Source organism: Sinohyriopsis cumingii, chromosome 11, assembly GCF_028554795.1.
Source record: "Sinohyriopsis cumingii isolate HCF-2022 chromosome 11, ASM2855479v2, whole genome shotgun sequence".
Taxonomy (NCBI): domain Eukaryota; kingdom Metazoa; phylum Mollusca; class Bivalvia; order Unionida; family Unionidae; genus Sinohyriopsis; species Sinohyriopsis cumingii.
The window spans coordinates 72775126-72799386 of record NC_142971.1 but is presented as its reverse complement, the minus strand read 5'-3'; the positions used below and the strand labels follow the sequence as shown (position 1 = coordinate 72799386).

General features: G+C 34.9%; 1 protein-coding gene across 1 annotated transcript; it reads right to left on the bottom strand.

Annotated features, from left to right (window-relative positions):
* Positions 1-90: 90 nt before the first annotated feature.
* On the bottom strand, positions 91-23695 carry LOC149788722 (uncharacterized). The gene is made up of 3 exons (XM_089974816.1): positions 23469-23695; positions 5145-5314; positions 91-3492 (listed from the first exon to the last, which is right to left on the bottom strand). Exons 2-3 carry the CDS (start codon positions 5238-5240, stop codon positions 2506-2508), a joined length of 1083 nt encoding a protein of 360 aa, XP_089830942.1. The 5' UTR covers positions 5241-5314; positions 23469-23695; the 3' UTR covers positions 91-2505.
* Between the last annotated feature and the right edge of the window lie 566 nt (positions 23696-24261).

Here is a 24261-nt window from a genome sequence, read left to right as displayed (position 1 = left end):
ATGGTTACATCGCTGGGGTGAGAAGAGATACTGGGTTCGACTGTAAGAATTCTAAGTGAAGACCAGGCAACACATGTTCTATAACGAGAATTACACGTATTAGAATATACACTTTAATTCACATTATTATATTTATTTCAATTTACCAACTTCATACAATCCTGAAATTTTCTTTTCGAAAGTAATGTACATAATTAAATATCGAATGACTGAGTGCTATTCGAAACGCTTTTCTCCAAACAACACCAAAAAACATTTGCAGCAAAAGCCAATTGTTGAATATTTAACATTAGGTTCGAAATATCTCGTTTTGTTGCTTAAAAATATTTAATTTCAAAATTAATTGTAATTGAGTATGATGTTGGTCGCGAAATCGTTTTCTACAATAAAGTATTACTATCAATACAAATACTTATACATTCATGGTAAAATCCAAACAATGCATAAACAATATACTTCATAACTAATACTACATAATATATAGGAATACACTCGTTTCAAGAGAACATGAAGCACTTTCCATGTGTCTTCCAAGAACAATTAAACGTATTGAGTCAGTTAAAGAAAGTCTTAAAATGTAGCGAATATATTTTACTCTTACCAGTACGAAAATGCTAACTCAGATTAAAGTCTAGGTAACAACTTTTCCCTAGGATTTGGGTGGTTCCTTTTATATGATTCTGGAAGAATGAAATGTTTATTTTACTCATAAATTGATAAATGCCTAAATTGCGTGATCGGACAAACACAGATTGAGACAGATATAGAGTTTCTGGCCTCCTTTAAGGAGGTGTCACTTCTTGCGATGGTAATGGGATGAGAAGAGATACTGGGTTTGACTGTAAGATAACTGCAGAATTCTAAGTGAAGATATTTTAGAATATAAGTGAAGCGAATATATTTTACTCTTACCAGTACGAAAATACTGAACTCCGATTGAAGTCTAGCTAACAACTATTCCCTAGGATTTGGGCTGTTCCTTTTATATGATTCTGGAAGAATGAAATGTTTATTTTACTCTAAAAATACCAATGGTATAAGCAATGTACTCAACTATGTGTTCCGATGTTACGGAAAGTCATGAGTTTTGCTACCTAAAGAGCTCATGCTAATTTCAGAGTTCATAACCTGTCCGACATCTATTTTCTATATCCGGACTGCATCACAACGCACACCATGCCTCTAGGCATTCACTGATGTTATACAATCTACGCTATGTTTGTGCTAGTGATTGCAGTTGTTTTTGTTTCTGAATTTGTTGTTGTCTACACTATTGCATCGTTAATGTTATTGTAGTAACTGTATTGTCAGCAATAGTATGATATGACGTTTGTTCATAACATCTAATGGCCAAGAAAAAATGCCTATCCTTTATCACGTTTTGATAATTTCTGTGAATCTATTACTCCCTAAGATATTTAAAATTTACTGGCAATGGAACATTAGATAAAATTCTGTATTTTGCTTTGGGGTTAAGAACTCCATTGAAGCTAGGATGCACGTGCAGATCGAGATAAGCAGTTCTTGTTTGGATGATATTTTCCATATAATCGTATGACTAGGATTTTAAAATAAACCAAACACATTTGGTTTGATTCGGTCTTCATGGCAACACAAGTATGGTGATTAGTGCCGCTTCAGTTGGAGGAAATATCCCATACCTAAGAAAAAACATTGGCAGCCGTCGCATGCTGATACAATGTTCGGATGTGAACTCGCACTCTGTCGGTGCAAGTATAATACATAAATAATGTATTCCAATGGCTCTATGTATACTAGTCAGATTTCAATAGAGTTTATTTATTACTTGGATTCACTTCTTTGCAAAGGAACGGGTTACATTTTCACAAACGTAGTGCTTCATGTTTATAGATATTCATAAGAAACTATCTGAATTTTACTAGTCTCGTTTTGAAGACTCAGTTTCTTTATGCTTTAAATGTGAAAGCGGATGATAGAACCAAACTATAACATATCATCTACTATGCAAATAGGAAAGGATAATCTCATTGAATTTGTTAAATAAAAAAATGAATTATTGAGGCAACACAGAAATATAGTAAGATATCCGACAATCACACTTTTGAATTCCTTTTTTACACGCTAGGCTAATAAAAATTGCTCTAGCTATCATTTCCTGGGTAAGAAAATCGATAATATGAAAGTATCTAGTGACGCGAATTACCTGCCCTGTCCATTTCGGCGTCACTCATAAATATAACGTCAAAATTCTGGTATATGTTGGCCAATTGCCAAAAAATTCGTATAATAAACAAAACTATAGGCCGGTATAAACAATACAGATACTATGGCATTTACATGGAGAATAGCAACAAATATTGATTAGATTCACACTGAAAAATATTATCTGATTATAGCGAGTAAATTTTCATTTAAAGCTTTATTATGTTTCGCTCAATATGTTGATGCAAAGAACATTGACGCTCGAATTGAACATCATTGGAATAGCTGATGTAAGTTCATATTTTTATTATTTTTTCGTCTTCAGCAAACATTTGCATCTTTTCCATCCTTACCAAGAAGAAGAAATCTATCAAATGAGTGTTGTAAGCAAATTGCGCTCAGTTTTCGAGGAATTCCATCTTTGAAGATTTGCCGCAGCTTTCCTTCTGGCCAAAGACAGTGGATAATGTTGAGATGCTTATCTACAACATAGACGTTGTTCTCGGTGTCCAGCCGTATTACTAAATGAAACCCCTGTTTCTTACCTTTCTTGACTTTGTATTCGAAATGCTTCACTCCATCTAGACCGTAACAATACACAGTTTTTACGTCAAAGCATGAAATATAGACACGTGTGTTAGATGAATTTAGGGCAATGTACACATTTGCACGTGCTATGTTTCCACGTGGAATGTGGAAACAGGATTTCTCCCCGCCATCCCTGGTGATGACTCCCCAATAATAAGAGTTCTCTTTATTTGTCGTACCCGCATAAACGAGCTCCATTTTATTGAGAGCAGCTACTGACGTGCACTTACGTCTAGTGGTTATCTGTCCTATTGGTTGTATTGTATCAACAATCTTAAGAAACTTGACCTTAGACTCAGTTGGAAGTACGACTGCTACTTCATCTGTATCTACAGTACATATACCACTGGGTCCTGAAGACAACTTAAAGTCTGACATGTAATGATACGATGAATCATACAAAGAGCATCTGTTATTGACAGAGTCCAGGATAACAACTCTTCCATCAGATAGACACGTCATATCAGTGTAGATTGGAGGATTTCCGCTTTCCACACCATTTAACATAAATTCTTGAAACAAGATAATATTACAGTTATTTACGGTGTTTTGTCTTCTTTGTTTTCTTGGTTTACCAATTGGCGTATTTTCTACTTTCAGCACTATACAATCATTGTTTGCAGCTGTCAATTCATCATCCAGATTCGGGTTATTTCCGACAAGCCTTGCTCCCCAATGAATTGGCCTTGTCATTTGTGCCTGGATTCCTGCTGCGCTTTGCTAATGTAAAATAAGAAAGGTCTTTTACAAACAACGATTTATCAAAATAGCTTCACTGTGACAAACAATAGTATTACAAATAACAAAGATTTTATTTGTATATGCCTTTGTTCTGCCTAGTTATTAACAAGTTTGGTGCTTCGAATTGAAAACAGTATAACTAATAGAGGACAATTATATGTATATTATCTACTCAACAAGGCAGTTGAAAATTTAATAATATACAAAGATTGCTGCTTTCAAATTATAAATACTCTGTTGCATTTAGATATCTGTAATAATAGTAAATGATGAAAACAAACCCTTCACTAGCATTTACGACAAAATCAATACTAATTATAATAACAGCTGCGGCACAATAACTACTACTGCTGCTACTATAACAATTAATTAGTTCACAATTATTACTATTTAAGTTAGTGTTACATCTTTAAACCTCCTACCCTCCACATCGAATCCGGCGAATAACGATACCTTCTCTTAGTTATCAAATGTTTGAACTCTATAACTACAGGTGCGTTCGGGGTGCTCTACTGCCCTACATAATTCATTGGTTTAATGTTGATCAGCATTGATATTTTCTTTTCTTTGATGCAGGATATTTTTGTTTTGTGCACCACCTACCTTCATGTTTCTGCTCGAAAACAACCTGACGAATTAATAGTACTTTCTTGATTTTATGATATTTCCTCACAAATGATAGGATAATAACACTTAGCTTATATTGTTTTATGGTTTGAAAGTTTGCTTTACCAATATTGAATTGAGGTGTTCCAAATAAACCAGTTGCCATGGAATAGATCGACTCGAACGTTTACTAAGTTTCCTTTCTTGCTGGCTTCAATTTGATTCGTGTTTAATTACTTGTGATGAGTGCTATTGTATGTTTAGCTAAACATTGGCAAAAAAGTATATTCATTTTCTCGTTTAATCATGATGAAAAATCTATACGATAAATGTCTACACAAAATATTTTTTTTTAATCCTACACTGTTGTATGTTTCCTTTACCGATAAATAGCTCTGTTTTTGCAAAATTATTTTCCCCTCATCGATGTGTCCATTTTAGACATTATCTCTTTCAAGATTTTTTTTTTTAAATGCACAGTGTATGCCATCTCCAGCTCTTGCTTGTTTTGTCACATGCTACGCACTATTTAAAGAGCCGGGCATCATAGTCTACATGTGCTTGCATCAATTTTGACTATGTTGGAATATTAAAATATGTTAAAAACGTTTGTCTGCGACTGTTATGACTATATGGTAGGAACAAACGCGTAATAAAATGAAACAATTGATAAAAACGATAACGTAAATAAATGTATAATGTGTCACCTGATGCATGTAAATTATCAAGTTAAAATTATTTATTCAAATTATTTTTCAGTGTGCGAAATGTCAGACTCGTGTACCTACATTACAAATTTGAATTATGGAAATGAACGCAGAATATTATTCTAATATCACTCACTGAGAATGATTTGATGGTCTTGAAGACAGCAATATAACTAAGTATATCAAAGACAAAAGCAAACTTGATTATATCTACAATTGGGATTGTAAGAAACGTAGAAACATCCAGTGAAACTCCCAGTTTACAAGACCCTATCACCACGGGAAATAATGATCAATTGCTGATAATCATATTTTTACCACGTTTTCATCCTCATCGCTCGTATTGCTGGGCGAAGCGTTTAGAGGGGAGTTTCTCCTTTGCATCTCCATTGTCTCGCATAGCTCCTCCTGCATTGCCCATCTTTGTTCAGTGTTAAGGTTCGAGATGAACGCTATATTTTGACGACGATATTATCACTGGTTAAAACCTGTCAAAAGTCATGAAATTTTCCATTCTTTATAAAATATCTAAAGACGATATATATATATATATATATATATATATATATATATATATATATATATATATATATATATACTAAAGTAACGTGGATTTTAAAGTCGTAACATAAGCAATTTGATGTAAAAGTACTATTGGTATATCAAACTGTGATCCGCCCATCTCATATTATTACACATACGTTCATATTGTTTCAACAGTAGGTTATCGGTTATAAACACTCATAATCAGTGATGCTCTTCAGCCTTTTAATCTTGAATAACATACAAATAATGAGCATTTTCAATGGAAACTCTCTTTTCACTTCGAGTTAGAGAGCTAAAAGTGTCCTACGTTATAAAAGAGACGATCATTGTGTTATTATAAGAGAATATCACTGATCAGGACTATATGGACAGATTGCATTAACTCCCATCTATAATTACCAGCTTCAAAATATTCATATCAGACGATGAAATTGTTCAGGTGACCGGAGAGTAAAATATGGACGTGTTATATTGGTATGCCGCTACTTCATGTATAATCCGATCAGCTGATTTTAGTTACAACAAGTTGTTTCAGTCGAGCATAACCATTTTGAGATATCCCCTCGTACATCGATATACTCATTACCCGTTCGGTATTTTGTACAACAATACAAGATTTTAAAATTAAATTACCTGCACAAATATTCGAAGATGAGAATGATATATTCGGGTAGGTTTTTCACGACTGATCATATTGTCTAATGTATTTTAAATTACAAAAATTAAAACACGGAGTTCATGTCCCGTCAGCATGGTCGATTTGGATTGGATTGCAATACCACCAATCCATGCTTTGTTTACCAGAATGCTTACCTGTGCAAAACTTGCATATAAACACCGTCGTTGTTCCTAGTCGGGGATACGTAGGTGTGGGAAGATAAGGGGACAGACGGATAAAGGGTAGAGGAAAGGACTGGTCAAGATTAAGCCCCATAATAAAGATTTGAGGGAAAGATTAAGTCAGGAAAAATGAGATAGGTAATTTTTGAAAAAGGGAAATTTCATGTGTGAGATTTTGAAGAATAATTTGGAACTTTGACTTTAAACTACAAGTTCGCATGAGCAGACGAATTTTTTACACACGAATTTCTGAAACCAACTTTTGATTCCGAAATTCAAAACTTCTTATTTCAAACAACATAATTTGTCCACATTATATTTTTCACAATCAGGCTTAGATTTTGTAAATTATGAACTTGTTTAAATAATCGAGATATATCGAATATTGTTCTATCTACTGGTATATTTATGTACGTAAAATATGAATCTATAAACTTGTAAAAGGGTGTATTTTTTACATTGTTGTTTTTATCTCTGTTGCTAGAGTCAGACGAACCCTTGTAGCTTCAAGGTTTGAAAAAGAAAGCTAAAATCCTGGGTAATTTTCCAGACCCTTGAGGTTCTCATATCATTGGCGTGCTTTATGTTGATGAATTTTTATATTATGAAGGCTGATGTTTTAAGTTGTCCACTCAAACTTTTTTCGCACAGCCTTAGCTTCCACACCTGTCTTATGTAATGCGAGAAGCGTGTAACCCTTGTTCAGTGATTATCATCACGCTTGAGCAGTAGGAGCTACCTTAATATTATATTAGTAACGCTCAGGGTTATTACATTTACTTGACGATGGGTCTGGCTTAGAAATTTATGGTACATTTTGAAAGTGGAGGTAACATGAATAGGATCTTACGTACAACTATTACCCTGATGCATGAGCTGTTTCCATACATTGAATATGTCAGATGCGCACATCACGTAAGTTTGAGAGGGTTGGGCGCTAACAGGTGTTGATGTAAACAGGTTTTGATTAGATTTGTTGGGTAATGCATTCATACTGTCTTTTTTACGGACGCAAAACATGATCCAAATCCAACATGGGAATCGAACCTGATGCTCCAGCGTTGAGGCATTGTACGCTAACTATTATTTATTGGAGTGGTCTAAAGCGCTTACCTTTGCCGACCACTGCCATCTTACCATTGTCCACGTGGGCTAAAGTATCGGACTAAATCAATATTTGTATATGAGAAAGCTTGCCACTAACTTTCTTTGCTCAGGATGTTCTTACTGGGTTTCCAGGATTTTTCCTTTAACAGTTATGCCTATCATGCGTTCACTGTTTGCGTTAGAACAATGTATTATTGTTTGAGTGTTTGTGAATTGGATTTCTAACGTAACTTTGAAATATTTTCAGTCATGTTGCTACGATGTCTGCAGTATGGCAGTTTATAGGGATATCTAGCAATGGGGCATCATGCCGCAGACATGTAACATCATATTCCACCCAGTCACATTATCGTGACACCAGGCCTACCAGTCCTAGCACTATCATCTTAAATCATTTTAATGCTGAGCTCCTATCAAGGCAACTGTTAGTACCATTATATAGTTTTTTGACATGATTCGAACCAGCGACCTCCCAAATTCGTGGCGACTTAGGCCACCATAGCAGTTTGGATTGGTTTGGAATGGGAACAATACGATTACTAGCCTTATATTCATTTACAAGATTGAATTTGATTAATTTCACAAACTCAGCTTACATCTATATTATATATTATTTTCTTAAAGTGTTGTATATGTTTTCTTAAAAATGTACGCGCCCTCTTATCAGCGGGAAATTATTGATTTTAAATCTGATAGTTAATTATTTTTCAAATTGTTCTACTAGGTGTATTGCCATTTTTCATCTTAAGTTATGCAGCTACTTCTGGAATGTTTTAGTTTTGTTATCAATCGGAACAACTCTGCAAAAGCTGTGACAATCTGGATGCCATATTATATGTTCTTTCTCATGATACCATTGAACAGGCCAACTGACAATTAATTTCATTTATTGTACATTACTATGAAGTGGGGGACCCGAGTGGCCGAGTGGTCTAAAGCGCTCTCTGTTACGGATCACTGCCATTTCACCTCTGTCTGCGTGGGTTCCAGTCTCGGATTCGGTTAATGTCGGTATGTGAGAAAGCTTGCCAGTAGCTTCTCGTGGGTCGGTGGTTCTTTCCGGTGTTTTCCCGGGTTCTTCCTCTACCATTAATATTGGCCGCCATGTATAACCTATCGTTTGCTGAATGGCGTTAAACCCTACAACAACCACAACAACAACAACAACAACTATTAAGTGTATACCACACATGGATTGACTATCAGATTGCTAGAACTGAACCTCTTGACATTCCCTAAATAAATTAAATGCATAGTGTGTGTTTGTGAGATAGAAGGAGAAAAAGAGAAGGAGAAGAAAGAAGAAGAAGGGTATGATACAAAAATACAACCTGATTACAGAATAAGTGCGATATATGTTGTAGCAGCGCCTCATTTTACACACAGAGCATCTGTCCAGAAAGTAAATTAGGTTCTAAACGTCAGTCCTTTAGCCCAGTTCGATAACATTATTTACCTCCCTTAAAGAATAACTGCAGAGTAGTCATTCTTGCAATGAGCGTACCTTAGTTACTTCCGGTGAGCATTGTAACAATAGATTTAAACAAAGGAAAAGGCGATCCATCAAGTTTAAACGTTACAAGTACGTAACATAAAGGCTCTGAATAATACTATTCTTTACTTGAATCGTTAAAAGTAGACTGATTTAAAACCTCTGATGCTTTTGAAATCGTCTTTCAGCAGGAAATAAGTTGTAAAATGTTTCATTTGCTCTTACTTTAAGATTTATAAGTGAGTCAGTTGCAATGAAACATAATAATTTATTGCTATCAAACTGGATCACGTTCAAACAATTTAGTCTTCACGCCTAATAACATGAATCTTTGAACTAGATTTAAAGTGTATTTTAGTAGAATTGTATGTGTAGTTTGTTTGCTTACATACATGTTTACCCTAGTTTTGTTTCAAATGATGAAATGTTTACATACACTTTAGGGGCCGTAAATTTTAAATATGCGGGAGAAATAGAGAAACAAATGTCATTTATAAATTTGCCAAAGCACTCGTCGTTCCTTTTTGGTAATGAGTAAGTAAATCTTGAAAATACAAATTACCCATAATAACAACAACAATAACATAGCAAGCTTGTGAAGAAATATGGGATTCGAATTTATGCGAGTACATCGAAGAAAACTAATATATATTAAAATTGAAATAAAAATATATGAACCTGTTGGGGAAATACCAAACTTTGGTTTTTGCCATCTCGGCCACAACTATGGAGATGAAATTGCGCACGGCCAATTAGATACAGGTAAATGAGATAACGACATTAATATTTGCACTTTGAGAAGTTATGCAACTGAATATATTAATTATACCTTTCCTTTTCCTTAATATAAAAATATTTCCGAATGAATCTTGTACAGAACTATAAACCAAAAGGTACTTGCCACAAGTACAAATCAGGTTACCATAACCATAGTTCATGTACCATGATGGTGTTAATATAATAGTCACGAATCAACAGTTGCATTTCAAAGTTACCTTGAAAAACTTTTTGTAAGTGCAGATGGCTGCAAAGCTATTGAGTTGAGAACGAGAAAACAGTCCAAGTGCACAGAATGGAATGTTGATATAAATGGTCGATTAACTTTGCTAAATTTTGGGACGATTTGTAAAAAGCTACCCAACACTCCACCCAACTCCATCTTAAAGATAGTTATGGGATACAAAAATTTCACATGTGATAGTGGACCGCCCATGTGTCCTGGGGTGAAGTCATTCATATTATTATCAGGTGCAGGGACAACTTGCAATTTCATAATACAGATGGTGTGACTTTTATGTGTGGACCTTAGAAGGACGTTCAGTAGAAAGTATTTTCTTGACGTTGAATTTTAGGAAAGTATAGTCACCATGTTGAATGAGTTTTACCTCCATGCAGTTGCCCTGAAATTTTTACTAGACATATTAAACGTTGGAAAGACTTAAAACCATTAGGTGATGCATAATTCAGTATTGTCAATGTCTGTGATAGTTGGATACTTTTAAAAGAAAAGAAAAGAGGAATTGAAACAGTATTTTCAGATTGTTTATGCTGTTCAATTTATGTTCCCTTAAATTGTGATTCCTAGAATAAATTTATGTGTTCATTTTATTAAAAACCATTAAGAACAAGGACCTGTTATGAGATGTGGTTACTGTCAAGTTGCATAAACAGTACTACTTCAATACATCTTTATTTGAGTAAACTTAAAGAGGGATATTCATAACACTACATTTCACGTACAAATTAAGTCAAAGCTATGTGCATATCTTTTCTAATTTTTCATGATTATTTCCACAGTAACGTGACATAAAGTTCATACCGGTATTGATATATTTTATGTAAGCATCAACTGATATAAAGTTTATACAATCTGAAATTTTGTTGTCTTGGTTTGGAGTTTTGTGCTCAGGAGATTGATAATTATTACCCATGGTCGCGGCTGATATTGCTCCCCTCCTCTTTAAATAGTGATGTATGCCATGTGTTCCTGTGTGTCCGTCTATCCACAGAGCACATAAAAGAGATGGCAATCTATTCAATACGTATCCTAGCCATTGTTGGAAATTGCTCCCCGGAAGTGTCGGCAATGGAGAGCACCTCAAGGGACGTAATTTCAAGATGCACTTACTGAACTGGGCTATAAGGTCACGATCCCTACTCTTGCACACGAAACCTCTAGAATGTACACAGACTCAACCGACTGCATACAAGGACACCTGATAATTATGTACAATTGTCACTCTTGAAAACTCCTATAGTTCAATATAATACGATTATATCCAAAGTTTTGATTACGTTCAGTTAAGATGTAAATCTTTAGATTGCAAAAAAAAAAAACTCAATCACAAGCAAAAACGCATGATACTAAAAATTGTTTGAGACCTCATTGATAAAGAGTATATTATCACAATCTTTTTATAAACAATAAAGCTATCACATTGTTCGGAAGCTCCGCCAGTTATGTGTAACTGAATATCATTTGTCGCTCGTTATCGACCTCAACCAATTTCTTACTTATACAACCTTTTACGCCAAGTTCGATAACAATCTATTCAAATATGAACCCCGTAGAGTGTTACACCGTACATGTTTATTTAATGATAACACATGATTGACTTTTCTTTGTTAATTACCTTTAACAAGATCCTAAATTTATTTTACTTTTTTTTTAGAAGGTATCAAACTAAACTCAGGCATACTTGATACCATATATTTAAGCCTTATTGCTGCATTCATAAGTGTGTCTGTATGCATTTAAAGTCTACATTATTTTCTCCATCATGAATTATTGAACGTTTTTCTCAGGCTTGCGTTTAGAACAAAATAATCAATCCGGACCATGACTCCACGATTCCGGATTATATGATGCTCTCAGCTCTGTGTGATCGATCAACCGAGACCGCGACACTGTGCTAACAATATGCAGTTTTAATATAGCATGTATCATGCAACAAATGCTCGTAAAAGTAACATAGTATCATTGTCACTGTTGCTCGCCATGACAGACTGTCAGTGATGTCTCAAAATAGATTTGTTCACAATTTCTTGCTGCATTTCGCACGGGAACCTTTTACAGGACTTTCATACCAAAGATAATATGTAATTATACATCCCATTCCTAATCCACGCTATGCATGAACTGGGACAAATTGAAGAGATTTGCCTATTCCTACTTTTGTCTCCTATCAGAACACTGTCAAGACGTAAATGAAAGACAGCCATACAAGGCATATGCTCTAAATACTCTCAGTTGAAAAAAGAAAACTGTCGAAAACACTCACTCACCTTATCACGAGGTGAAAAACTCACGAGGTTTGAAATCGTCCCCACTCCACCAATTCCATTGCAATTATTTTATGGCGTCACTAATAACATGCATGTTCTTTATATATGTTTTGAATATTTAGTGGACCATTTAATAATCATTACTTACGTGACGTTGCTTAGTTGCTTCTTATCTAGTCTCCTTTGATTGAATTTGTAACACCCAATCCCTCTTGCCATATAGATAAATATGTTACATGCAGTCCTGTTTGGTGGTTATTGTTCGTACAAGTTTAGTGTCAAACAATAACCATCAATCAGAAGTGCAATCATTTACCGCGTGCCTAACCGAAATACTATTATACAAAATTTAATCAATATGGGCATAATGCAAGAGAAAAGCAAAATATGCTATTAAAATATAGGCAAGATATTTAAATTCTTCAAGGAAAACAAGTTTGGAAGGACTCCCTTAAAGCTAATATATGTACTCAGCGACAGAGCGTGTCGACAGAATAACACAAGCATTAGCGCATAATAGGTCAGGGTACAGATTCCAATCCACACGAGTTATAGTCACCTTGTCTTGATTTGTAGAAGGGTGTTGTTCTTAATTTCAGTTTTCAGTGAAAGAAACGAGTGCATGTAGCTGCGGCATGTTTTCAGTAAATATTTAAAATAACACCGAAATGCATTCTAAATGTAAGTGATGACACGAAATAATATTTTTAAAGCATTTACGCCAAACCTGGAGTGGTGACCAAAGTTGGCCCTGCATCTAATGAGATGAAGTGGCCTGAAATAGCATAAAAGGATGAATTTAAATCATGGACAATATGTAGTATGTTGGAAAAAATTGGTTTCTAATTTAGAGTACTTTTTGAAATTGTGTCAATAATGAGAATTGCATTTGACAAATTATAAATCTATTTTCCTCAGTAACCTGCACACTGGAAATATAACTGATATGGTAACACATGCATTAATAAAACGGCACCTCAGTTATACTGACATACCTTCTAAAGAACAAAATATAATCGGGTGCATATATGTACCGATGATATATAGTTTAGTATGCTTTATATCGTGAGTCCTGTTGATACTCGGTAAAATTGATCATTTTATGGTTGCAAGCAGCCTAAACTGCTGTGACAGTTTGCTTTAGTGGCAAATACATCCGCCTGCAACACAGGCAGTTCGATGTCCGAGCAAGATAATTATTCTTCCTATCCCGCTACAGTATATTAGGAGCGCTCAAAGAGCGAAATACTATTGCAATAGCAAGGACAAGAAACAGAACTGAATTGGTAGAGGAGACGTGAAGATTGTGAAATAAGAAATAAAAAGAAAGAGTGGAACCGTTAGTAGTTCATGCGATTCCGAAATGTTATCTGATAAAATCGTAGCAAAGACTGGTGACATAAAAAAAAGAAACACTGAACACGAAAGTAACGTAAGCGTTTGCTAGCGATGATGACGAAGAAAACAAAATTGAAAGCAAACACTAGTTTTGGGCTAGTTGAGACCTACGCGTGTTCCTATTTTATCTGTCGTTCCGACCAAGCTCCCGCAAGACACATGACAAAGTTTGTATGTACCGGTCTGGTAATGATAATATACATGCTAGAATGTGGCGCCTTGAATTTACTCTGGTCCCATCCAATATCTGCAGAGAATGGACTGGTGATCTAGTGATGTCGTGCTAGCGTTTAACTCGCTGAATGAAACGTTTTTGCGTCATACAGTCTAACAACTGTGGCTGCTGTTGAAGTTATAAACAATACAATATGACACACATTGTTTTTATATTTTTGAAAACATGCGTATAACAGTAGAGTCTTTAAAATGACGCTACTATCGGCACTTTGAGTGGCTGCCATTATCCCCCATTACTTGCTACAGATTCCATTGCAATCATTTCGAAACCTTCAAAGAGTCCTATTGACAGCTGTTGCAAAGAATCGCTTCTTGCGTCCAGAAATCAATCGGAAACAATTTTCATAAATAATCATAGCCAACACGAAAGCCCTGATCCAGCGAATTAAATTGAATTTCCAGGTAGCATGCCCAGATATATCAAATAACCAAATGTTTGTATTCACGAGGAATATTTACTGCCATGTTCAATAACAATGCGACGATAATGTGGTTTTGTAGTAGAAATAAGAAAGAAAACATTTGTTATATTAATATTATGTTCATGTCAAAGAAGGCATTGTATATTCAACCTAATTGTACAGGAATGTTCAGTGATAATTGCTAGTGTGGAGGTCATTTGGTGTAGATTCTGAGAATACCTAAAGAGGTCTTGCAAGTTTTCAAGCAACGGAACATTTACATTATATTTTGTCTTGGTCATTTTAGGCTTAGGTGACTGATTTAGATCAACATCATGTGTACCCCAAGATTTAACTATATTGACACCGACCGTCACACATGCGTGTATGCTATACGGGACTTTATATATATATATATATATATATATATATATATATATATATATATATATATATATATATATATATAAAATCACAACTGACACATAATATCTTCATTATATCTAGCATCTATTCATTAAGTTTTCGACCGCTCTGGTGGCCTAGTGGTTAGAGCGTCCGCCTTGGGTGCGGGTTGTCGTGGGTTTGATTCCCGGCCGAGTCATACCAAAGACTTACAAAAATGGTACTAATAGCTGCCTCATTTGTCGCTCTGCATTAACCGGTAAGTGTTAGGACTGGTCGGCCCTTTGTCATGATAATGTGACTGGGTGGGACATCATGCTACATGTCTGCGGCATGATGCCCCAGTGCTAGACATCAATATAAACTTCCACACTGCAGACATCGTAGCGATATTACTAACAAATTGGTAAAGCTACGTTAAAAACCCAAATTACACACACACACACACACACACAATATTTCTTCTATTTAATCTTAATTTTTATGGCAGGGTCTATCACTGTGACTAATAAATCCAGATGCATAAAATATTAATGTGTCATGCAATTTTTATATTATTCATTATACGGCTTTAGGAATTAGTCCAGTTCACAAACAGAGGTTACACTTATATGATTCCTTGTCATTTCCTTAACACTGAGACAATGGATCTTGTACGGAGCATTCTGGCGAGTAATCAGATGCAATGGATACAAAAATCTTTGACATTTATTCATCAATTCATGCGTTTAAATTCTGACAAGGCACATCATTTCATAGTTCCTTACCATAAGGCACAGGCCATGGCAATGCTATATGCATGTACAGAGCTAATTAAAATTTCTTCTTCTATTGCAAATTATAAGTGATGTACAAGTAAGGTTTAGAACAAGGTCAAACGGAAATCACCATATGTTCAACTTAAGACAGTCCCATAAAAATGAAACAATATTCAAATCATAATTTAACAAGATTACAATAGCGTGGCGGCATACATAAGCGTTTGTGCATTAACAGTGGTCATAAGACATTCATCAAGTCACCTACCGCACAGTTATTTACTATATTCACAGTTGTACGGTTTGGCTCTAATATATATTATTATGTTTGTTTTAGTTTCCATTTGAAGTAAATAGATTGTATCTGATGTTACATTTATATGAATCCTTAAATTGATTCCTAGATTTCCCCAATGGATCAGGTTCCATGTTTTTCATATATTGCAGTAACTGTTTGCTGTAAATACCCTGTCATGTTAATGGAATAGTACTCCAAACTAAACAAGTGTAGGTCTGTGTACTACTCAATTTGATTACTTTCATGCCAGAAGTAACACACTATTTATCTATACTCCCTGTTCCTAATTCCAAGTCATTCAATATTTGCTGAAACTGGGATCATCAGAGTCATTTCTGTATGTCCACCTTGACTCGGAAAACCACTGGCCTTTTCCGTCAAATTGTGTAGGAAACATCGGATTTAATTCGATACCACGGAGACCTATATATGAAAAATGCTTTGCAACCGGACCTCCTCGACTATTCCTGCGGTACAAGTTATGCTTCAGCTGTATGTGGATGCATTAGCTTACAGGAAATAATATATTTGAATTGCCGGAAGTTTCTTCACAAGGAAGATGTCGCAATCTATTCGGACGATCGCAGTGACCGTAAGACTGAGCGACAAATTGCTAAGGAAACCATAATTCGATACATTCGCAACATCTCTTTTAATCTTTACAAATAGCCGAGTTGATTTTAATTGCAACAATAGATCATTCGAGGTATAATCATTGTGATTGACGTACATGTGCATATGGCGAAGGGCCCCGAGTGGCCGAGTGGTCTAAAGCGCTCTTCTTACGGATCACTGCCATCTCACCTCTGTCTGCGGCGGTTCGAGTCTAAGATTCAGCCAATGTGGGCATGTGAGAAAGCTTGCCAGTAGCTTCTCGTGGGTCGGTGGTTCTTTCCGGGGTTTTCCGGGTTCTTCCTCCACCATTAATACTGGCCGCCATGTATAGCCTATCGTGCTGAAAAATGGCGTTAAACCCCACAACAACAACAACAGCATATGGCGAAAGAAGGCAAAGTTGAAATATATGTTGTGGAATCTACCGGTGGCAAATCACCAAACCTATCACATTGATGTGTATTCCAATAACTACGTCCTTAATCATTTCTGAGCATGACAGAAATGGAAGTGCGCCGTTACGATTGTTCCGCCACGCTTGCTGCATTAGGTATGAGATTCTCAACAAATGTACATGTTTTGTTTCTTTATTGCCGATGTAAAACAATGAATACGAATCATATATGTGCTGCCTACCTAAATTCGTATTCTTGCCTTCAATACCAATCTGCAAATTCACCTAAGAATGTTGACAATAACTGTCCTTTATACATTTTGATCCCCTGCCTCCAGTGCGTGCAATAACTGCGATGTTCACACTGTTCACATATAGATTGATAGCAATGTCCACACTAACGTACATGAGATATTAACGGTCCACCTTTATTATAATCAAGGACAGTGTCTATGAATAGGATCTCTGGTCTACAGGTGCTACCAAGGCTAGTACATTTCAAATACTGGAGTTTGGACTGCCTATTTCCAATTATTAGGAAACGGAAGGATTTCAAGAAATAAAGATAAATTGGACCATTGGATGAAGCAAGCATGATGAATACTGAATTTGACAATGCATGATACTTTAACGCGATTTGTTTGTAAGGTAAATCCAAATCAGGAACAAATATGATGTCATGTATGATGAACCTGACGAGAAAAGAAACAATGCAACAGCAATTTGCAACCATATGAATTCATGGAGTTGGTCTAATAGTCATTTTTAATCCTGGAACAAGAACGTTTGTCCACAAGAAAATAGGGGCAATTATTTTAGATTGTTGCACAAAATATATCAGACCAAATATGTAGTTTAGATGTTCCAAACAGTTACATATAAAATTGCACAAAAATGGCTCAGTTTGATCTTGCCGATACTCAAGAAGCTCAAAATAGATTATTTAATCGTAGTGTTATCTAAGTCAGAACAAAAGGTAATCACGCTAGGGTGTTTTTGTAATTTATGAATGCGGCATGTGGTTAAAAAAGATGGAGAATGGAAAAAAAAGCATCGCTCTGGTGGATTCATTGTAATGTTCAAGAACATATTATGGACGGATCTTGAAAGATTTTAATGAAGATCAATACGTTATGGACATATTTTACGTTTTCAAATATTCAGACTCAACGAGGTGTTTCTGTAATCATTATATGTTCATTTCGTCCAATTATTCATCTCCTGGAATCGGCTTCGTATCTACATTTACAACAAACGGTAGAAGACCATTATGGAAAGAAATTAACGATCGTACAAATAATACTCGTATGCTAAAAAACATACTTATTGTAAAAGCTTTTGTTATACCCAAATTCTTGTATCTATTGTCAGCAGTTATAAATTGATCAGCAAAAGTAGAAAAATATTCAATCGTACCTTATTTAAATGTGCATGGGATGCTAACGTGGAGAAAATTAAACGTCATGAATTAATTAATGAGAATAAGGCTGCATTAAATATGATTCATATTCATTAATTTACTGGGTACATTAACAAAAACTGAATTAAAACTGCTTGAAAATGAAGATGGCGGCAGAGTTTAGTCGATTATATACATTCCGAAATGTAAAGAGTAATTGGAATTTCCAGTTAAACAAGTTAGTATATTTGCTAAGCGAATTAAAAGAGTTTTTTTTAGATATGTAATTTTGGCAGCATCTTATTTTAAAGAGAAACCGCAAAGCCCAAAATAAATATTTGTCCCATAGTATATTGATCTTGATCCCCTCCCCAAAATGTTCTATGAAGAATACACATCATGTGCAGAAGGTGCCAATAAATTTCTTAGTGGTTTAGCAAATGATCACAGTAAATTAATAACTGTTGAAATGAAGTGTGTGTGTGTGTGTGTGTGTGTGTGTGTGTGTGTGTGCGAAGTAGATTTTTTACATTGCTTTGACAATTTTTCAGTCATATTTCTACGATGTCGCAGTGGAGCAGTTTATAGTGATGTCTAGTACTCTGGCAATATTCCGCAAACATATAACACCAGGCCGATCGGTACTAACACTAACTTCTTATTGCCGAGCGCCAAGCGAAGCAGCTGCTAGTTCCATTTTTAAAAGTCTCTGGTATAATTCGGCTGGGGTTTGAACCAACGACTTCCTGAATCCAAGGGGGATAATCTGATCACTTTCGCCACAGGAACGGGTTTGGAATGATAACACGAAATAATAGATGCAATAATTTCTTGAACAAAGTATTCTTTGTTTCACACATTTCAGAATCATGTCAACATGTTATAACAACAATTCATTACACAATAATTCTGATGAATAGTAGGAAACGATTCTGAAGCTCACAGAAATTCATTTTCCAAAGGTTTTGAGTAATGTTAAATAGGCGAGCATACTGTTAAGAGAAAACCTTTAACACAGGTATAACAAACAAATGTAAATAATGAGGAATGGCCTGCGATTAAGAGTCAGGCGACAATTTTGAACAAACGGCATCAAACTGGTCTATTTTACTTCAAGATTTGGTCATCGGTCAAGAAAGAAAATAAAATTTTCAAATCCATAAAGTACAAAACATCTAATTGTTGTCGAAGGGGGTGATTTACTTTTCAAACAGGAAGTTTCTTTTATATTAAAAACTAATTTATCTTTTGGTATAACTGGTTCTTATTTTATAAAAAGATTAGAACAAAAAGTAGCATTTCAAGCTAGTTAGCGTTCGGTTAATCTTTTCTTAACACACAGAAAAAACGATCACCAGTTTACATAACAGAACTGATCTAACTCCTCGTTTGGTATTTGGTTAATGAGGTGGAACAATCATCTTTCCAAATGGCTTTGGTGGCGGGTGTTATCGCTAAATTTCCTTGTGCTTAACAAGGTAAGGTAAAACGTGTTTAAACTTGGAGTTGCTTAGTGTACAATAAAGAATGGATAATTATAAATACAGCTGTTTTATGAATATAATATTTCTCCAATCTTTCTAATGTTTACCTGTTCAATTAATGCTTCGTAAAAATGTCGTAATTAATCCTCTCCATTCTATACCTTCATTATACTTTTTATCAGTGTATACACGTTCGCATCACTTTCAGTTGCCACTTGTACATACATTCTCGAAATCCTAGTTTTGTATTAAGACGCTCTCATAATTTTGTGTGAATTATTGTAGGTATAGATACTCAATTCTCTTAGAGTACATTCAGTTATCCACCAACCTTCTTGCAATATTTACGTTGTGACACACTGTCACCTGGAATAGCTGAATTCATTTCTGCAATAATTTTATATTCATTTCAGGATATATTGATCAATTATTAAAAATATATTTTGTATTTGAAATAAACATTAATAATGAAGAAAATCAAACGGAATATTTCTTTCCGAAGTTATTGTTTTAACAGCATGCTCAGGATCATCGCAATTTTCGAAGTTACTTTTCTACATGTTATTTCAATTTCGGCGTGATTGTATGATGCAAACATTGTTTATTTTATGGAATCTTAATATCCGTACTCTGACATATGTCGAAAAATATTGTATTGCCATCAGGTTGTACAACGTCTCCTGATGATAAAATACCGTTTAAAGCAACTGTAAAATGAGAATTGTCTAAAAGACAAATATGCAAAGATGTAAAAGAGGCATATAGGCCTCCAATGAAAGCAAGTCATTATAACACTCTATTTCACTCCGCGTAACTATGTATTCTGGAGGTTTATGTAGACACATTTATGGCGATCATTTAGATACTTATCACCAAGATTTGTGTACAACGGTACATATTACACCTTCAGCCCGGTTCGTATAGTGACATTTGTGCACAGATTTTATATATGAATAGTACTGGGACTGCTGGAAAGTAATAATGGCAGAACCTATTTATTGTGCTGCAGCTTTAAAAACCATTTACTAACTAGCCTACTTCTGCGGGCGAGTCTCGGTGAAAACAGCTAGACTGTCTCTTTCTTTCCGTTACATATGGATCTCGGAAAACTCTTTAACTGTTGGCTGTGTTGAGAATTCGTTTTGCCTGCTCTCAGAAATCAGGAGGACACTTGGGGAGGAGAGTAGTGACGTATGTAGATGCTGCCACTTAGTAATCAGTGTGATTAGTCAGATCTATTGGTCTAGTGGTGCACAACAGTTAAAATGTTCCTTACGTGAAGTTATAGTAAATTAGGTCACACATATCGTAAATGCAGCTAAGCAAGTTTATAAAGATGATATTAAAACAAATAAATCATAAAGAAAGAAACGGCTATGAAAAGATAACAAACAAGAGAGTTAAGAAACGGTGCAAAGTAGGCTATATGAAATAAAATTGGTCAAATATTTTAAATACGACTTTAGACACTTTATTGAATACATGAGGTCGAGGATATCAGACTTAGGTTCCTTTTCCAAAGACACACAGACCTCGTATCAAACCCACTACTGTTCGAATACCTATGCGTCGCATGACCAGCCTAACCATTGTGAATAGCCGTACATGGACGAGATAAGATAATACACTCGTATTAACGAAAAAATGTACAATATACCATGAGAATAATACAAGCAGAAGAAAATGAATTGTCTCTCATTCACATACGGGCACACAGATTAACATTAGAATATCAAAACTTTGAAACAAATAATTAAAATACGTGTAGTATAAAACATATCTAAACAAACAATGTGTCTGTGTCTGTGACAAATACTTTAGAGAATGAAACTAACTTTACATAAAGATACATATGCTATCATGTATTTTTCTTTACATTAAATACATAGTTAGAAAATGTGCAATCATGAGGGCAGAGTGGTATTTCGACTTCAAGCCTATTTTTGACCAGAAATGTTGTTCCACCCAGGACACATATTTATGACATGTTCTACAATATATGCATTGACTGATGTGACCGTTGTGCTGTATGTGCTGTACTATAACATATATTTATGACATGTTCTACAATATATGCATTGACTGATGTGACCGTTGTGCTGTATGTGCTGTACTATAACATGGACTTAATTATTTCTAAATCAAATTATAGATACTACATTTTATAGTAAATAGAGCTCCATAATATGCTAAATAGAGCTCCATAATATGGTAAATAGAGTTCCATAACATGCTAAATAGAGTTCCATAATATGCTAAATAGAACTCCATAATATGCTAAATAGAGTTCCATAACATGCTAAATAGAGTTCCATAATATGCTAAATAGAGCTCCATAATATGCTAAATAGAGTTCCATAATATGCTAAATAGAACTCCATAATATGCTAAATAGAGTTCCATAATATGCTAAATAGAACTCCATAATCTGCTAAATAGAGCTCCATAACATGCTAAATATAGTTCCATAATATGCTAAATAGAGTTCCATAATATGCTAAATAGAGCTCCATAATATGCTAAATAGAGCTCCATAATATGGTAAATAGAGTTCCATAACATGCTAAATAGAGTTCCATAATATGCTAAATAGAACTCCATAATATGCTAAATAGAGTTCCATAACATGCTAAATAGAGTTCCATAATATGCTAAATAGAGCTCCATAATATGCTAAATAGAGTTCCATAATATGCTAAATAGAACTCCATAATATGCTAAATAGAGTTCCATAATATGCTAAATAGAACTCCATAATCTGCTAAATAGAGCTCCATAACATGCTAAATATAGTTCCATAATATGCTAAATAGAGTTCCATAATATGCTAAATAGAGTTCCATAATATGCTAAATAGATCTCCATAATATGCTATGCAATACTCTATGAAAGGTAGATCTGTGTGCCTGAATTCACGGGATTCAAGAAAATTGTTATTTATTGACCGTCCTTATAGTCAAGTCAGATTGTAAATATTTCTGCAAGGTCAGATAATTACTAGTAAATTTAGGTAATCTTCTTGCACGGTCCGCGACGTTAGGAATCTAACAGGTATCGTGCAAGAGTAATGGTAGAAAATTAGAGCAAAGATAATACGCACCCTATTGTGTTTGTCATTACGTTATTTGTAATGACTGAAAAATCAAATACAATATGATATCAGTAGATTCTCATCTATTCTTCTCACATTTGTTGTAGGCAATACTGCATTTAAACCCAGTAATAATGTTTACACGACCGTATTGTTTATTCATAACGTAGCCTAGGTAACTGTAACAGACACATCGTACGTCACTGCACTTAAATATGATCCTTGAAAAAAAAACAACATATTTATTCAGACCATAGGTTTGAGAATCTAAAGATGAAAGAGAGATCAGCTATGTTTAGTATTTTAGACGATTTACCTTGTGGATTGTCTCATGGGAATTAAACATGGGGTAACATTTTTACCTAACGAGAGCCATTTCTAACTGTGCCTTGAATTTTGATATGACTCACTCCCGTAGTCGTTTTTGCTTTGTCTGGAATTTGAAAGATTTCATTATTCAATTTCAGCGGCAAAATACTTATTCTCTCACCACCCTCTCTCTCATATTTTATGTCATTTGCAAACCAGCTCCATCTGAAAGCCCATTGTCAAACAGCCTGTCCAAGATATTGAGGTGGACAACAATTTCTCGCCTCGATACCGTGAAACAATCTCATAAACTGCTCGTCGATATTTACGGTTATTTACCTATTATTCAAAGCAGCAAAAGCGGTCATATATATATATATATATATATATATATATATATATATATATATATATATATATATATGCGTGTGTTTGTGTATTTGTGTTTGTGTGTGTGTTTGTGTATTTGTGTTTGTGTGTGTGCGTGTGTGTGTGACCGTGGACATAACATATATTCAGATAGACAGAAAAAGAAGTGGACGAATTCATACATCGTAGTATGTACGATCAGATGTTTACTTACCGAAAATTCTCCTCTAACATGCACACTTGCGTCCACTGCAGAATAATGCTGAAAGGATAAGTCTTCCAATATCTCTTTGGGTATATAAAAGACAATAAAATACGTTTTCTACTGTAATTCGACCAACAAGCATGCCAAATGTCTCATTATCCCATTGTTGGGAATATACTTTCTATATCGTTTCAAAGACACAAGAGGGAGGCCCGCATACCTATTAGCAAACTTGCCGGTGCACGCAACTACCTTTGCTAAACTAAGACTATTAACTTCACGAAAACCTATTATACAAGTTTAAATCCGTCTCTCATCTCCATATTTTAGAATCTGTTAAGTTATTATCTTCCATAGTAATTCATATTTCAGTCACATCGCGTCTTCGTGCAAACTGAGTACATGTTTCGTAAGGGTAGTAGGAGTGTTATATAGATAGAAAGTACTAAGGAAATGAATTTCACGTTGATGTAAGAAGAAATAAAGAACACACATACGGATGCTAGTGGTATAGGAATATGACATTTTGGACAAATCCAAAGACTCAGAGCGGACTAAGGATGACGATCATTAGAATGTTTGATTTCACTATAGTCTTGATAAGATGAGACAATGACGTAGTATAGAAATTATATCGCTACATTTGGACATGTGGTTGCAAGAAAGGTATCTGTTAAATGGAGGGGAATTGGCATCGTCAGCAAGTTGATCGAAATCAGTTCGAGTTTCAACACTTTGATGGATATAACATAAAAATCACTCGGTATTTTCAGACTCTGTGAACCATACCCTTTGAACTCAA

Bases quoted from the DNA above. Each gene is read 5' to 3' on its own strand.
- LOC149788722 (XM_089974816.1), bottom strand. From the start codon at position 5,240: ATGCAGGAGGAGCTATGCGAGACAATGGAGATGCAAAGGAGAAACTCC. The intron at 3,493-5,144 runs GTAAAAATATGA...ATTTTACATTAG, and splicing joins GCGATGAGGATGAAAACGTG to CAAAGCGCAGCAGGAATCCA.